The 15,116-nt window shown below is 39.9% G+C and overlaps 4 protein-coding genes across 10 annotated transcripts; 3 read left to right on the plus strand and 1 right to left on the minus strand.

Annotated features, from left to right (window-relative positions):
* The first annotated feature begins 380 nt into the window (after window positions 1-380).
* Window positions 381-4,177, plus strand: schlank (ceramide synthase schlank). Of its 5 annotated transcripts, XM_089075602.1 has the most exons (9): window positions 541-767; window positions 841-1,065; window positions 2,030-2,219; window positions 2,546-2,678; window positions 2,930-3,042; window positions 3,118-3,448; window positions 3,525-3,643; window positions 3,741-3,885; window positions 4,003-4,177. In XM_089075602.1, exons 3-9 carry the CDS (start codon window positions 2,041-2,043, stop codon window positions 4,123-4,125), a joined length of 1,143 nt encoding a protein of 380 aa, XP_088931728.1. In that variant the 5' UTR covers window positions 541-767; window positions 841-1,065; window positions 2,030-2,040; the 3' UTR covers window positions 4,126-4,177. The 5 variants fall into 5 exon arrangements, with proteins under 5 accessions (XP_088931725.1, XP_088931726.1, XP_088931728.1 ...); XM_089075599.1 differs by lacking the exons at window positions 541-767; window positions 841-1,065 and adding an exon at window positions 381-505; XM_089075600.1 differs by lacking the exons at window positions 541-767; window positions 841-1,065 and adding an exon at window positions 382-505 and having other exon boundaries at window positions 2,561-2,678.
* Window positions 4,178-4,999: 822 nt separating this feature from the next.
* AGBE (1,4-alpha-glucan-branching enzyme) lies at window positions 5,000-9,110 on the plus strand. 2 transcript variants are annotated; one of them, XM_089075591.1, is made up of 11 exons: window positions 5,000-5,884; window positions 5,945-6,122; window positions 6,251-6,420; window positions 6,492-6,733; window positions 6,795-7,004; window positions 7,107-7,414; window positions 7,497-7,697; window positions 7,778-8,130; window positions 8,236-8,420; window positions 8,488-8,779; window positions 8,860-9,110. In XM_089075591.1, exons 2-11 carry the CDS (start codon window positions 6,010-6,012, stop codon window positions 8,865-8,867), a joined length of 2,082 nt encoding a protein of 693 aa, XP_088931717.1. In that variant the 5' UTR covers window positions 5,000-5,884; window positions 5,945-6,009; the 3' UTR covers window positions 8,868-9,110. The 2 variants fall into 2 exon arrangements, with proteins under 2 accessions (XP_088931717.1, XP_011640492.2); XM_011642190.3 differs by having other exon boundaries at window positions 5,000-5,757.
* On the minus strand, window positions 8,922-10,299 carry LOC105429306 (mitochondrial import inner membrane translocase subunit Tim29). The gene is made up of 3 exons (XM_011642189.2): window positions 9,833-10,299; window positions 9,666-9,767; window positions 8,922-9,569 (listed from the first exon to the last, which is right to left on the minus strand). Exons 1-3 carry the CDS (start codon window positions 9,975-9,977, stop codon window positions 9,166-9,168), a joined length of 651 nt encoding a protein of 216 aa, XP_011640491.2. The 5' UTR covers window positions 9,978-10,299; the 3' UTR covers window positions 8,922-9,165.
* A 105-nt stretch (window positions 10,300-10,404) lies between these two features.
* On the plus strand, window positions 10,405-14,266 carry SH3PX1 (sorting nexin 33-like protein SH3PX1). 2 transcript variants are annotated; one of them, XM_011642191.2, is made up of 5 exons: window positions 10,405-11,102; window positions 11,279-11,477; window positions 12,013-12,473; window positions 12,579-13,274; window positions 13,361-14,266. In XM_011642191.2, the coding sequence occupies exons 1-5, from the start codon at window positions 11,088-11,090 to the stop codon at window positions 13,610-13,612; spliced, it is 1,623 nt and encodes a 540-aa protein (XP_011640493.2). In that variant the 5' UTR covers window positions 10,405-11,087; the 3' UTR covers window positions 13,613-14,266. The 2 variants fall into 2 exon arrangements, with proteins under 2 accessions (XP_011640493.2, XP_011640495.2); XM_011642193.2 differs by having other exon boundaries at window positions 11,279-11,468.
* The last annotated feature ends 850 nt before the right edge of the window (window positions 14,267-15,116 follow it).

Consider the following 15,116-nt stretch of genomic DNA (forward strand, 5'->3'; position numbering starts at 1 on the left):
TAAAAAGTAAATTAAACCTATATTGGTAGAAGTGTAATAGTAATTATTAAAATTATTTAGATTTCTAATTACACAATTCATCGTCCTTAGTATAATCTTTCTCTCTATGATTTGTGATAAACAGCAAGGGACTAGTGATAAGGTTAGATTTTTGAGAGAAAAAAAAAAACATCAAGTATCGCTTGAAGTTAATCGCCGATCGAGCTAATTGAAGTTGCGAGTTGGTCGAGGTCGCCGTGGATGTGAAAACGCGAGCGCGAATCGCGGCATGCGAATTCGAATCGTCCAATGGGACGGCCGGGAATACGAAACAGCCGCGTCGCGAGGTAAGTCGCGATTGGTTGCCGGTGACCAATGGCATTTTCTAACGATCTGTTTGCCTGGAGCGCTCGGACTCTCGGAGTAAGGGCAGGGGGAAAGAGAGAGAGAGAGAGAGAGAGAGAGAGAGAGACACCGCAGGTGTCGCCATTCATATTTATCATCACGGCTGCGCCGAGCAAACACGGTAATTCTGGTGAGAAAGGGAGGATGCCTTGTCTCAACGACACGGTGAACGGTAACCCAGCCGGCGAATGCGAGTAAATCTCGCGTGAAACCCGAGAATCGCGTAGCCACTCGCCGAGTTAACGACACTTTCGTGATCGCTCGATGACTCACCGGTAACCCGGCGGTTTTCTTTTTTTTTTTTTCCCCTCTGAGTGACAGAAGCCGTGTCTGATAATTTATAGCATAGCGAGAGAGAGAGAGAGAGAGAGAGAACGACAATGGTACGTAGATCTAGTAAAATCAGGAAGTAGAGCCAGCGTCAGAAAAAAAGGCTAATATCGAATCGTCAAACAGATATCGGAGGGAGAACGTTGCTGACTCCATGGAGACGTCTGTGCCTATGTAAAAAAAAAAAAAAAAAAAAAAAAAAAAAAAAACAGCGGGCAGTAAAGGAGAAAGAAAGAGAGAGGAATAAACGAGAACTCCCACTGTAGTCGGACACGATCGGATGCGCTCCTCGCCTAGCGTGCCTCACGTCCAACGCACACGCACACATCGCAACATCGGCAGAATCGTGCGGTAATCATTAATTAGAGTACTTCGGAGTAGCCGCAGCGTGCCGGCGGCGGTGCGGCGTGACCGTCAAAGCGGGCAAGAATGGTCACGCGGTCGAATAGGCTCGTTATCTCGATTGTGTCACGACCGCACCTCGCGGTAGCGACGACGACAACAGCGGCGGCAATGCTGGTGGTGGGACGGTGATGATAGCGGGATGATAGCGAGGCCAACAGCAGCAGCAGCAGCAGCAGCAGCAACGACAACGCTGTAATCGCGGGGCGTTCACGACTCCGGATTTAGCTGTCATCATCGTCGTAAGACCATTGACGTCGCCGCCTTATCGTAGCCCTTTCGCGTTATCCGGCGCTAATCGGGACGACCATTCCGGTAGCGCACGCGCGGCTCGCTCGCTACACAGAACAGAGCGAAAACGGCGCAGCCCGTGGCGGCGAGCGCGCGCCGCCTTCCCGAGCCTCATTCTCGTCCGTCCGGTGGCGCGTTCCGGATCGTGCGGTACATCGTGCCGAGGTGGCCACAGCGGCTCCGGGTAAGTGCGTGCGCGGCGTGCCCTTCTCTCGCCAAAAGGCCCGTCTCCGACGTCGCCTTTTCTCTCTTCTCCTCGTGGCGCGTCCATTCGCGTGGAAGCGTTTTTTTTCTTCTCTGCGCGACCTGGCCGCGCTTCTACGACGACGATAGCGTGCACGATTTGCGTTAATTAATAGTAATTTCTCTGGCGTGATCCCACGATTTTCCTCGAAAACTTGTTTCCGTTGTTCCGGGCGTTTTTATGTACCGGCGAGTCGTCTGTGATCATTGTTATAGAATAAATATATCGTCCGGTGGTCTGTGATAATTGTTATAAAGTGAATGTATTGTCTGTAATGTAATATTTATTGCTCAATCTTTTTCAGTTTTTCTATAATTCGACGTTGTCATCGATGATCTCTTATCAATCATCTCTTTATCATTGATGATCTGTTTGCAGGACACAGAGAAATGGATATTTTCTCAAATATATCGGCCACCTTTTGGTCGCCGACCATTTGGTTGCCTCCTAACATTACATGGGAGGACATTAGTCCAAATGCAGACAATAAGTATGCTAATTATCAGCATTTAATATATCCTCTGCCCATGGCATTTGTTCTTCTAGGAATAAGATATACTCTTGAAAGGTAAGCTTACTGAGACATGATTTATTATATTGTTGATAGAACTTCCATATCATTAATGTCTTGCTCTTTTAAAGAAATATTAAATTTATTGCTATTGGAAAGTTTACAAATATACATTATGTAACATTGAAAAATATATTTAAGATGCTTGACAAAATTCATATAAATCTTTAAAAAAATATATAAAAATATATATATATATATATATTTATTATAGAGCAAGACATTAATAATATGGAAGTTCTATCAATATATATCAATATATATATTATATATATATATACACACACACACACACACACACACACACAATAATAATATGATAGTTTTTTAAAATGTAGGTATTGCTTTGCTCCCTTTGGAAGGTCACTTAATATAAAAAATACTAGAAGCAAAAAGGCCGTACCTAATGAAATATTAGAGAAAGCATATCTTAGTAAGAAAACTAAGTATAAACAGGTGAGTAATGCATCATGAGAAAAAATTTCATATGAATCATTAGCTGTTATTGTTAACAGAATAAATAATAAATTTTTTATACAGATAAAATTTTTTCTGAATTAGTTAAGAGATATAAACAGGAATATAGAATAAATATAAAATCGCATTAGGAGATATTAAAATATAAATTGTAAATAATACTAATTAGTGCATTTTTATTTGTATCACTTGTTACATTAGCATCTTGTAACACACAACTGTGTTTTAAGATTTTGGGATTGGCTAAACAATTAGATTGGTCTGAAAGACAAGTGGAGAGATGGCTTCGACTACGTCGCTCTCAAGACAAGCCATCTACTCTTACAAAATTTTGTGAGAGCTGGTTAGTCATCATCTTGATTTATCACTTTGCATTGTTCAAAGATCAACGCTGTAAATCTGTCATCTTTTTTTACAGTTGGAGATGGACCTATTATACATATTCATTCTTGTATGGCCTTGTTGTCCTGTGGGATAAACCGTGGCTTTGGGACATAAAACATTGTTATTATAATTACCCCTATCATCCAGTTACTAGTGGTATATGGTGGTATTATATGATATCAATGTCATTCTATTGGGCATTAAGCTTTTCTCAATTCTTTGATGTCAGAAGGAAAGATTTTTGGCAGATGTTTATTCATCATATAGCTACAATTTCGCTTATGTCTTTCTCGTGGGTTGGGAACCTGACGAGGATCGGTAGTCTGGTCTTGCTTGTACATGATTGCGCAGATGTATTCTTAGAGGTAAGCATGTTTGAAGCAGAAAAATCTCTTTACTATATTCTACATCTACGCATTAATACGCATTCTTAATTCATAGGCGGCAAAAATGGCCAAGTATGCAAATTATCAGAAAATTTGTGATTGTATATTCGCCGTATTCACAATTCTGTGGATCGTAACACGTATTGGTGTGTATCCAGGTTGGATAATTTATAGGTATGTGTACTGGTATATTTAAATTTTGAAACGTTTAATCATTATATTCCGAGTGTCGATTTGTGTGACACTGACTCGTATTTATTGTGTATTGCAGCACATCTACAGAGGCGCCTAAGATAGTACCGATGTTCCCTGCATACTATATCTTTAATTCTTTGTTAATCTTGCTACTGCTTCTTCATCTATTTTGGACTTTTTTAATCCTTAAGATCGCATATCGCGCTTTCAATGCTGGTCAGGTACGTGCTGCTGATTTATACAAATTGTCGCGTGCACGTTCGTTGGGACATTTCTCGATGTTTACGAATGAACGCACACCTATATGCTAATCTTTTCTTGTGGAAAACATATTACAGATGGAGGGTGATATTCGCAGTAATAGCAGCGACGAAGTATCCGACACTTCGGTCAATAATACTCCCACAAACAGTACCGCAAATTACAGTAACAAGTCAAATTCGAAACCAAAAGCCCATTAACAAAGCGCATGCTATATAGACGAGCTATTATTTAAAAACAAAAAAAAAGAAACCGATCCCAAGGCAGAAAATTCATCCGGACGTTTAACTAGGCGCTAATCTTTCTTCCTACAAATATAATGAAATCTTGGATGCAATTTCAATCTTGTAATCCACGATGCTAACAGTAACGTACCTATTTAATCTTTCATGAAATTGAAACACACACACACACACACACACACACATACATACATACATACATACATACATACATACATACACATACACATATATTTTTTCCCGTTTCCCTTTCATTAATGTTAAAGCAATTTAATGCTTCGTCACACATTTGCTTATTCTTTCGATTATATATTTACGTTTAAGAATACATCATTAATAAAGAACAACGAAAGAAAGAAAAACCAGTGGGGGGGAGAGGGGGAAGAGGAACAAACTTTACCAAGAATGATTCGTGTTGCTAATTTATATGACTTTCTTATTTAAGAATTAATTATAAGTATACATGTCCTTTTTGAAACAAATTCTTAATGCTTAGTTAAGCTAAGAATGGACCAAAGCCAAGACGTTCGGTGTCTGAACTCCATCGATTGTCTCAGAGTCTCTGATATCGCGTATAACTACTACTTTGAAGAATGTATTTATTTATTTTCGTATACTTTGTGAGCATCAGAGTCAGTGATCGATTAAGCATAAGAACAATTCATTAATAATAAATTTCTATTAATCACACATTCTCTCTTATTCCATATCGAAAGATCTCTGTGTGTATGTGTGTATGTGTATGAGACTGTTCTTTCTTGACGTCAAATTTAAATAAGTTGTGGTGCGTTAATGCATAATTGAATTAAATTATGTGATGATTAAGAATAAATCGTAATATATTTATATTGCTTGAGCTATTAAAAAATATTTTGCATTTATATATTATATATATATATATATATATATATATATATAAAATATATATATTTAATATAGACATAATACATCTTTAAACGAATAAATGTTACGTAAATTGTATATTGTGTGCTTTCGCACGAGTTTCACGAATCATTGGTATTAATTATTACGGTATTAATTATTTTTACGTAATGCAATCGTCCTGCGTATATTTCCAATAAAATTTTCCCGCTGGTTCTCGTACGCTCCTGTTTTTGCTTCTTTACCCTCTGTTCCTCTTCAACAACAAAAAAAAGGGGGAGGGGGGGGGAAACATCTCGAAATATATCTATTATACGGCGCACATTTAAAACATCCGCCATTTGGCGAGTAAGCCAGAATTCTGCACTTTTCATTTTCTCTCTTTTTCTCTACAAATCTCTCTCTTCGTCTAATTACATACCTGCCTCGTGTGTAGATTTCAGAAAGTGCAGTTACAAATATCGGATCTGTCATATTATAAATATTCAAATGTATACCGCGATCGCCTCGCTTCTTTTTTGCCAAATCAATGATGAAAACGGGCGATAAAATTTTACGAGACGCGATCATGAGGATCGGACTTATGATCTTTGACATCGCGCGGCGAGTACCGACGTCTCGTCGTTCTTTCTCATCCTGCAATTATGATCGCGCGCCGGCGACAACAAAACATGGCGGTGTCAAAGGTCAGGAGAGATGGACTCGCGGGTTAGTATGTTGGGGCAACGTGCACGTTCGTAGTTACGTAATTCCCAGCCGCGTGGCATCTTCCCCCTTTTTTCCTTCCTCCTCTTATCCGGCTGATATGCGACTGCTCCGTGCCACCTCGTCGAAGGTATGATGCACCAACGAGCAGAGAGGGGATCGTGACATTGATATGACATTCAAATTTCAGCCGGTCCATGCCGCGGTCACGCCGCCGATTTCGCTAATCGTGCGCCGGGCATCGTGGTAGAGACAATGGGCGGCAAATGGTCAAGCATGGATCCCTCGGAGGTTAAGGTACCGGAGATAGACGCCCTTCTCGAAAGGGACCCGTACCTGAAGCCGTACGAAAATGACATTCGACGGAGGTACATTTTTTTATTTATAGCGATTTACGTACGCAACGTGTTGCATTTTTATGCAACTTTGTGACGTTGCTCCTAGTAATAAACTGGTCAGGAATATCATTATGATAAGATCATCTCTGCCTTTGTAGGTATGCTTTGTTTATGGATTATATTGATAAGATAGAAGAAGGTGACGGAGATCTGAAACGATTTACTAGCTCGTATGAGAGTTTTGGTATTCACATCAAGGATGACAATAGTGTCATCGCGAAAGAATGGGCACCTGGTGCGCAGGAGGTATTTCTGACTGGAGATTTCAGTACGTGTTCCTTTTAACGCGTCAATATATTTTATGTACATTCTTCTGATCAGTACGACGGTTTTATCTAGATAATTGGCAAAAAACCACTGTGCCATACAAAAAATTAGAATATGGTAAATGGGAGCTACAGCTTCCTCCAAATGCAGACGGCAGTTGTCCTTTAAAGCATCTCTCTGAAGTCAAGCTTATTATCAAAAGTCACAACAATGAGTTACTTGAAAGACTAAGCCCTTGGGCGACTTATGTTACTCAGTCGGCAAATAGATCTGAAGGGACTACTTACAAACAACGTATATGGCATCCAGAAAATGTATTAGATAACTCATTAGAGATGGCATGTAATCAATGAATTTACAATATTTTTGTTTCAGGTATACAAATTCAAACACCCCAAACCAAAGAGACCAGAAAGTCTTAGGATTTACGAATGTCACGTTGGAATTAGTACACAGGAATGTCGCGTTGGCACCTACCTGGAATTTGCTAGGGATGTGATACCTAGAATCGTAAGACAAGGATACAACGCGATACAACTAATGGCAATAATGGAACACGCTTATTATGCTAGTTTTGGATATCAGGTTACACATTTATATATGTAATGAATTAAGAGATAAGATAACTATCTTATTTCTTAAAACAAGTATGTGTCAGCTCTGTAATGTGTCATGTTAAAATTTAAGGTTACGTCTTTCTACGCGGTCTCGTCTCGCTATGGAACTCCAGAAGAATTAAAAGAACTGGTGGATGTGGCGCATCAGCATGGTCTTTACGTTTTACTGGATATTGTACACTCCCACGCTTCCAAAAATACTTTGGATGGGCTGAATATGTTCGATGGTACGGATGCGTGCTTCTTTCACAGCGGTTCTCGTGGCGAGCATTCCCTGTGGGACAGCAGATTGTTTAACTACGCGGAATACGAAGTACTTCGGTTCTTACTGTCCAATCTACGTTGGTACATTGAGGAGTATAGTTTCGATGGATTCAGGTACTTGATTTTTATAAGAATAAATTTATAGCACTGTATAAAATAATCATTATTAATTATTGGAATTGTGATTATTCGGCAGGTTTGATGGCATTACATCAATGTTATATCATTCGAGAGGTTTGGGACAAAGTTTCAGTGGTCATTACGATGAATACTATGGTCTGAATGTCGATGTGGAAGGCATAGTGTACTTGATGCTCGCCAACCACATGCTGCACGAAATATATCCTGAAATTGTCACAATAGCCGAAGACGTTAGTGGAATGCCAGGTGTTTGCAGGTATGAGACTTGAGTCAATTTTTGTTGGTTAAAGAAATAAAAAAAGATATTCATTTTAATCATTTCATGAAATATTCTAGACCAGTTGCCGAAGGCGGGATGGGATTTGATTATCGGCTAGCCATGGCTATTCCCGACAAGTGGATTAAGCTATTGAAAGAAGTCAAAGATGACGACTGGAAAGTCGGCGATATTTGTTGGACGCTCTCCAATCGAAGGTGGATGGAGAAAGCGGTTGCTTATTCTGAATCTCATGATCAAGCCCTCGTGGGCGATAAAACAATTGCATTCTGGCTCATGGATAAGGAGATGTATACACACATGAGCATGCTAAGTCCGCACAGCGAGATTATTGCTCGTGGCATTGCCCTCCATAATCTAATCACGCTAATCACGCATGCTTTAGGCGGAGAAGCTTATCTCAACTTCATAGGTATACAATAGTCTTAATTTAATTCTTTGCTGAACATTCATACGCAATTTCGCGTTTAATTCACAATTGAGAAAAAAAAAAATATGACAAAAATATATTTTATAGGCAACGAATTTGGCCATCCTGAGTGGCTGGACTTTCCGAGAATTGGAAATTCAGACAGCTATCATTATGCCAGACGTCAGTGGAATTTAGTGGACGATGAATTACTCAAGTATAAATATATGAACAATTGGGATCGCGCTGTAAATACGCTCGAAGAAAAGTACGGATGGTTGCATGCCCATCCTGTAAGTAGTTTTACATTTTTATTTTTGTCACTATCTTTGAAAAACGAATAAACCATTTGAATTTTAGGGCTACGTGAGTTGGAAGCACGAAGACGATAAGGTGATCGTGTTCGATCGAGCTGATCTCGTATTCGTCTTTAACTTTCATCCAGTCAAATCATTTGCCGATTATCCGGTCGGTGTAAAAAATCCAGGAACATACAAGATCGTTCTATGCAGCGACGATGAACAATTCGGAGGTGAACGTCGTGTAGATACGAGCGTGCAGCATTTCACGCAACCAGAAGCGTTTTCCTCTTATCCAAACAAAATGATGATCTACATTCCGCGTCGTACTGCATTAGTCTATGCACAAAGTGGTAACGTATCATCACAATACATTCAGACTACTAATGTTGCTTGTAGCGATTAATATTAATAAAAACTAATTGAATTTCAGATCGCTAGTAGTTGTCTCTCGTGAATGAAGACTGTTTAAGAATCACAAATAATAGATCTATATAATATAAATAAGTAGAGATTTATTTTTGTAAAATATAATTCGATAAAATTTGTCTTCCTTATTAGGAAATTTTAAAATCGATAATTGCGTTTATATATTTACAGTTATTAGACATCTGTTTATTTGTTTTATCAAATTTTTGTATCCTGTAGTTACCGAATCACGAATATATACATGTTTTCCAAAAACTTACACAATTCTTACTTTCTTATATAATTAAGAACATTTTTTTCCTAAAATTTATTATGCTGAAACGGTGCCATTGTTTGTAACACTGAATTCGGTTTCATTTATATCATAGTCTTTCATCTTTTTTTCTAATAACCACCATTTTTCAAGGAATCCTACGTCCACTATCCTTTCATAAAAAGTTACATATCGTGGTTTTAGATAAGGACAGACTGCTTTATAGGAAGAACAGTCTTTGTCATAATTATCTAACCAAATCAAAGACAGAACACCCAAATTAAGTCTTCTGATCAGTCCCTCGTTATAGCATTGTTCCAACCATTTTACATGTTGGACAGAAATGGGATTGCGTATAGGTTCTCCTACTTGTATTAGTTTTGTACTGCTTTGTATCAATTGCTCTCTGAACATAGTTTCATCCGGATTGTGTCGATTAGAATAGAAACAAGCTCCTAGAACTACGATACAGATATTTATAGAATATTATTAATACATTTATCATATATTAAAATCAATAAAATGTCGACACAGAAGAAACGGTGTACATCACGCACCTGTTATGTACATCGCAGCACGTACTGGACGCTCCCTGCAATCTTTGGCTACATCGAAGGCGACATCCTTGTAATCGATATACAGACCGTGCCAGTATTTCGCTGATAAAATGATAAAGCTATGCGCATCACTCAAATAATAATAATAAAATCAATTTATTATTTACCCCAGCGTTCAAGGACAGTGCCTCTGATCCTCTCGGGCATCTCGTAGCTTCCAATTTTAGTGCCGACCTCATTAAACCTCGACGTGAGCAGCCTGAAGGCCGCTTTGAGTCTATGAGGAAGTTGGAATATTTGTTGGGTATTCATGTCAAATCACCACAGAGATCTCAGTCACGACGAGATCATTATATGATTATTTCAGCGCCGGTCGAGCGACAGTCACGAAAGGTTACCTCTACACGGGGAACCTAACCTCAAATTCAATACTCGAGATATTCGGCACAGAACTCGCGTCAGTGACGTCACATCAGTCTGATTGGCTGTTCTCTCAGGGATTTCTTCAGGGAAACGAGATGAAAAATACAAGGAGAGGAAATTTACTAGTTTTCGTCGACGTATGAAATTGCAGAGACTCTAGTGAATTTCCTCACTTTTGTAATTTCCACCTAGTTTTAAAATACACAAATCGATTTCGGAGGCGTATCTTTTATCTTCCGCTATCCGCGATCGTGTCGCTGTCGTACAACATCGGTCAAAAGTTTCGAAAAGTTTCGCGCTCCCTGCCTGATACGGTCGAGGAGGCGGATCCGCGGTGCCGGTTCTCGACTTCTTTAACCTACCCGCGCGACCAGATCCGGCCAAGTTGTCCGGTCATGCCGTCGATCACGCCGTCGCGCTGACGTCATGCTCGATCAGCTGCGAGACGCTTCTGGAACGCGGTCGATCTCGCGCGGCCTGTCAACGGCGTACGCGAATGATAACAACTACTCCGTTCCTGTCGGCTGTTACACCTTTCTGTGACCTCCTACACTCGTGGAGGATACACGTCTACTCGAAATAGAGTGAACCGGTGCCACCGGCGCTTCGAGGGGAAAAGACGAGGCGAAAGAAGGCACGAGATCGAAGAAAGAAACGCGCAGTCTGTTAGATATCTGTACGCTTCGGCGAAGAGGAAGCGGAAAGAGATAAAATTGCGCGGCGGCAGAAGAGGGAGGGGAATGTAGGCGGTGCAATTAAGAGACGGACAGACGGACGAACGGACGGGCGGGCTGGCTGTCCGCCGGTACAGTCATCCCCCGCCCCCAGTTCGTCGCTCGACAACGCACGAGGTGCAGCGGGAGTGCGAGCGCGCAAATGTCAGACGGCTCGTGACGGCGCGAGGCGAGGAGTAGGAATGTGACCGAGCGCAGCTTCTCACCGGGCGGAATTTAAATTCTCTCAGCGGTGGATCATCCGCGGGGACGGGGGGGATACACGATGGAGGGCCACCAGGTACGTCGGGAAGCCATCCGCTGGTCCGAGAGCCGCTTTTATGGCTCCACGTCGCTCCGAGTTCGCTCAACCCGTTATGACTCATTCTGTTATTACAAGCGCGCGGGACGACTCTTTGTCCGCTTTGTCTCACGAATATTTCTCACATCTGTATTCTCATTCTCTTCTATTTCCAGGTAAGAGCACTGTACGACTTTACGGGCGAGTCGGGGACGTCGGAGCTGTCCATCACCGCCGGCGAACTCCTGACTGTCATACGGGACAACGTAGGAGATGGCTGGTGCGAGGGATTTAATCAGAGCGGGCAGTCGGGACTGTTCCCCGCGGCGTACGTCCAAGTGGTCGAGCAAACAGCGCCTTCTTCCAGTACGTTCGGTACTTTCATTTACATAAACATATATAAGCTTCGAGCGATATCCATTGTTGCGTTATCTATTTATTATTCTATGCTAATACGATACGATCATTTGATAAGAGATAAGCTACTTCAGAAAATTATATAACGACGTTTATATCGACATAATTGGTTCTGTACTTTCGACCATCAAAGAGGCATTTGGTTTGTTCTGCCTTAGAAATAGGGACACAACTCACAATGGAAGTCATCAAAGAATCACACAGGCACTGTTTTTCTCATTTTATTCATTTGTCAATGGTGTACAATTATTTATTTACATTGATAATGATTTTTGTTATTGTATTACGTGGTTTCTTGATTCTTCACTCAAGTGTGACTCATTTGTTAATATCATTTCTAGCCTATCAAAAATATAAAAGTGCACATTCCTTCAGAAATACAAATTCTATGGCATAGTGACATTTTTGATGATGATCTGACGATTATTATGTACTTATTTTTTTAATTAAATGTAACCTTTGGATAATAATAGATTTCTTTGCATATGTGTAGATGCTATGACATCATCCCAACAAAGTTCAGGTGATTATTGGGATGATGATTGGGACGATGATTCTGAAGTTGGACAAACGCAGGCTTACATTCCGCCCATGCAACAACAGCAACAGTCACAAATCATACAACTGCCGCAGCAAAATAATACTAGTGACTACGGCGATCAAGTGTCAATACATAACATACATTCTGTGATACCAGAGAAACCTATACCCACTGTACCAAAGAAAAACAATAAGTTTTCTACATTGATTAAATCGGGAGAAGATAGTTTCTTGCTGGGTGTTAAGATGGTGACAGTGCCTGAGAGCGAAAAGATTTTTGTAGAGGAAGGAGAGGGTGGTCGATGCAGGTGGCTGCCAACTGGAGAGTCCTATAATTGCGTTGTCACATCGCCTAAGAAGGAGTCTAAGTTGAAGGGTCTTAAGAGTTTCATTGTCTATCAGCTAACTCCTACGGTAAAAAAAAAAATCTGTTTCACCTTTTTCAAATGTCTCTAATATATATATATACACACATATAATATATACATATTATATATACATATAATATTTATATTGCAGTTTAATAACATACAAGTCTCGAGGAGGTACAAGCATTTTGATTGGCTGCACGAACGCTTAGAAGAGAAATACTGCTTCATCCCGATCCCGCCTCTGCCCGATAAGCAGATATCTGGGCGCTACGAGGATGCGTTTATCGAACATCGACGTACGCAATTGCAGGAGTTTGTCGACTATGTCTGCCGGCATCCCGTGCTGTCGCGAAGTCGTGTTTGGGAACACTTTATCACCTGCACGGATGAGAAACGATGGAAGGCAGGGAAACGACAGGCGGAGAAGGACGAGCTGCTAGGCGTGAATTATTTTAATGCCATCCAGAGCCCGGATACGCCGCTAGACGTAATCAAGATGGAGATTCAGACGGATACCTTCGGTAGATTTATTAACGGTCTGGATCCAGTGGTGAAGAATTTCATGGCCATGGCGGTCGATCAGGCAAAGAAGCATCAGGTGCTGTACAAAAGGGAATTCCAAAAGATCAGTCAGTCGTTCACGTCGCTCAGCCACGCTCTTGAAGCGGACGATAACGGCCGCGGGAACCTGACGCGCGCGTTGAAGGCGACCGGCGATGCTTATAACGACATCGGCAAGCTGTACGAGGACCAGCCAAAGTTCGATTGGGAACCGTTATCTGATAAGTTCCACATTTATCGCGGTATTATTAGCAGTTTTCCCGACGTCATCAGCATCCATAAGGTATTTCGCGACGTGTATTAATCAACGCAATCTTATCTGAACAAATTAAGTGTTTAACGTGTCTTGTGTATTTCGTTCTGTTGTAGAGCGCTATGCAAAAGCGAAGAGACTGCGAGCGACTGGTCAGCGAGCATAAAATGGAGCCACAGCAATTACGTGAACTGTCTCATCGGACTGACGTGATAGCTCGCGCACTAATCGCTGAGGAGACGCATTTCCAGACCGAACGGGAAGTCCATATAAATAAGGCCGTAAGGACGCATCTTACGGAACAAATCGCCTTCTATCAGAAAATAGTCGACAAACTACGGGAGGCGTTAAACGCTTTCGACGAATGACATTCGTAATTGCCGTAATCTGCCTAAGTAATGTAATCCTGATCACTCTGACGTTAGTGCTAACAAAAAGATATTCTGCGTACCGATCATAACGATAAAACGCATACGATTTCAGTGAAATGATACGAAAGATGCATGTGTACATATATTAAATACATCAATTTTGAGTAGAAGCATAGTCGAGAGTTGAACAGTTGAATTATGGATCACAATTGAAACGGCGATTGTCGAAACGGCTGTGCGCGGCCGTTAAATATTTGTAAAGTGATCAAGTGAAATTGACATGTATAATCACGCGATGATCGTTGATATAAGAAATTGTAATAATATATTTTACATTGATATTAATTTTAATGTTCAATTCATTGCGATATTTCCACGAATTTATTCGCCTCTCTCTCTCTTTCATAAAATTATGAATTTTATTCGAATATTTTTTCGAATTTTGAAATGAAGAATGATGGATGAGTTACATCGCACTTCCATCACATTCACCATTATGTGTACGAATTTGAAATTCATATCACAGTTTGTAACTTGAATTTATTATAAATTTCAATCATGTATTGTAATGTGGATTGTTATGAATGTAATAGTATCTTGTAAGAAATATTCTTATTCGTATTGTGCGACATATTAAAAGTTGATAATCTAGTTGTTTTTTGTACATTGATTCTACATGAGGCAATTGGAGAATAACAGCGCACATCGAGACATTTGATATCGGTGCACGTGTTATAATTTGTAAACAAAATAATTAAAATCAAAAAATAAAAATGCTCACCTTACGCGAAATATTTTAAGCATATTGAAAGATCAGCTTGTTTAATGAGCAGCTAAATATATAATATATTGTGAAATTATTCTTTGTAAGCTTTTAATGTTTGCCAAATGTTTTAGCGTTCATTATTTCCTTCTGTAAAATGAAAAAGTTATTCGTTTTATCATGGTGATGATAAAATTGTTTGTTACGCATAAACGAAAAGAGGAAGATAAATTATCTGTAGTATAGTGTGTGTGTCTACAGAGTGTTCTAAAGGCAGCCATTTTGCGCGTATGTTTAAGAAAACATTATTTGTGTGATTGTGACACGAATCTATTCATTTCATTTTTTGTAACAAGTATAGCAATATAGGAAAAAAAAATAACAAAGTGTAAGACATGCTACATTCTTGTTATCGCATTTAAGTAAAATGTACAAATAACAGAGCTTATATGTATAAACGTAGGTACTGACTTTTTATAAATATCGATATCGATAGCGAGAAAGTAACCGTCTCCTCTCTCGGAAAGGACAGTTCTATAATAAACGACTATTGAGTCAAGAATTAAATATCATTTATTATTTTATCACATTCTCAAATAACTACCACGTAAACAATGCTCATATGCCGCTTCCTGTCGTTGCCGCGCCTTTCTTAAATTGAATTCGGTTATTTCGTTAATAAAATATTTTTCAGTGTGTCACGAGAACTTAATACGCTGCTAAATGTGATTAGCACGG

Source organism: Pogonomyrmex barbatus, unplaced genomic scaffold (genome assembly GCF_055798465.1).
Source record: "Pogonomyrmex barbatus isolate J1 unplaced genomic scaffold, ASM5579846v1 scaffold19, whole genome shotgun sequence".
Classification (NCBI taxonomy): domain Eukaryota; kingdom Metazoa; phylum Arthropoda; class Insecta; order Hymenoptera; family Formicidae; genus Pogonomyrmex; species Pogonomyrmex barbatus.

Coding starts and splice junctions, on each gene's coding strand:
- schlank (XM_089075599.1), top strand. CDS start 2,041: ATGGATATTTTCTCAAATATATCGGCCACCTTTTGGTCGCCGACCATT. Junction 2,220..2,545: donor ATAAGATATACTCTTGAAAG/GTAAGCTTACTG, acceptor ATAATATGATAG/TTTTTTAAAATGTAGGTATT. Junction 3,644..3,740: donor CCAGGTTGGATAATTTATAG/GTATGTGTACTG, acceptor TGTGTATTGCAG/CACATCTACAGAGGCGCCTA.
- AGBE (XM_011642190.3), top strand. CDS start 5,694: ATGATCGCGCGCCGGCGACAACAAAACATGGCGGTGTCAAAGGTCAGG. Junction 8,131..8,235: donor AGCTTATCTCAACTTCATAG/GTATACAATAGT, acceptor TATATTTTATAG/GCAACGAATTTGGCCATCCT. Junction 8,421..8,487: donor GATGGTTGCATGCCCATCCT/GTAAGTAGTTTT, acceptor TTTGAATTTTAG/GGCTACGTGAGTTGGAAGCA.
- LOC105429306 (XM_011642189.2), bottom strand. CDS start 9,977: ATGAATACCCAACAAATATTCCAACTTCCTCATAGACTCAAAGCGGCC. Junction 9,768..9,832: donor CACTGTCCTTGAACGCTGGG/GTAAATAATAAA, acceptor TCATTTTATCAG/CGAAATACTGGCACGGTCTG. Junction 9,570..9,665: donor TGCTGCGATGTACATAACAG/GTGCGTGATGTA, acceptor TCTGTATCGTAG/TTCTAGGAGCTTGTTTCTAT.
- SH3PX1 (XM_011642191.2), top strand. Junction 11,478..12,012: donor GCCTTCTTCCAGTACGTTCG/GTACTTTCATTT, acceptor GCATATGTGTAG/ATGCTATGACATCATCCCAA. Junction 12,474..12,578: donor TCTATCAGCTAACTCCTACG/GTAAAAAAAAAA, acceptor TTTATATTGCAG/TTTAATAACATACAAGTCTC.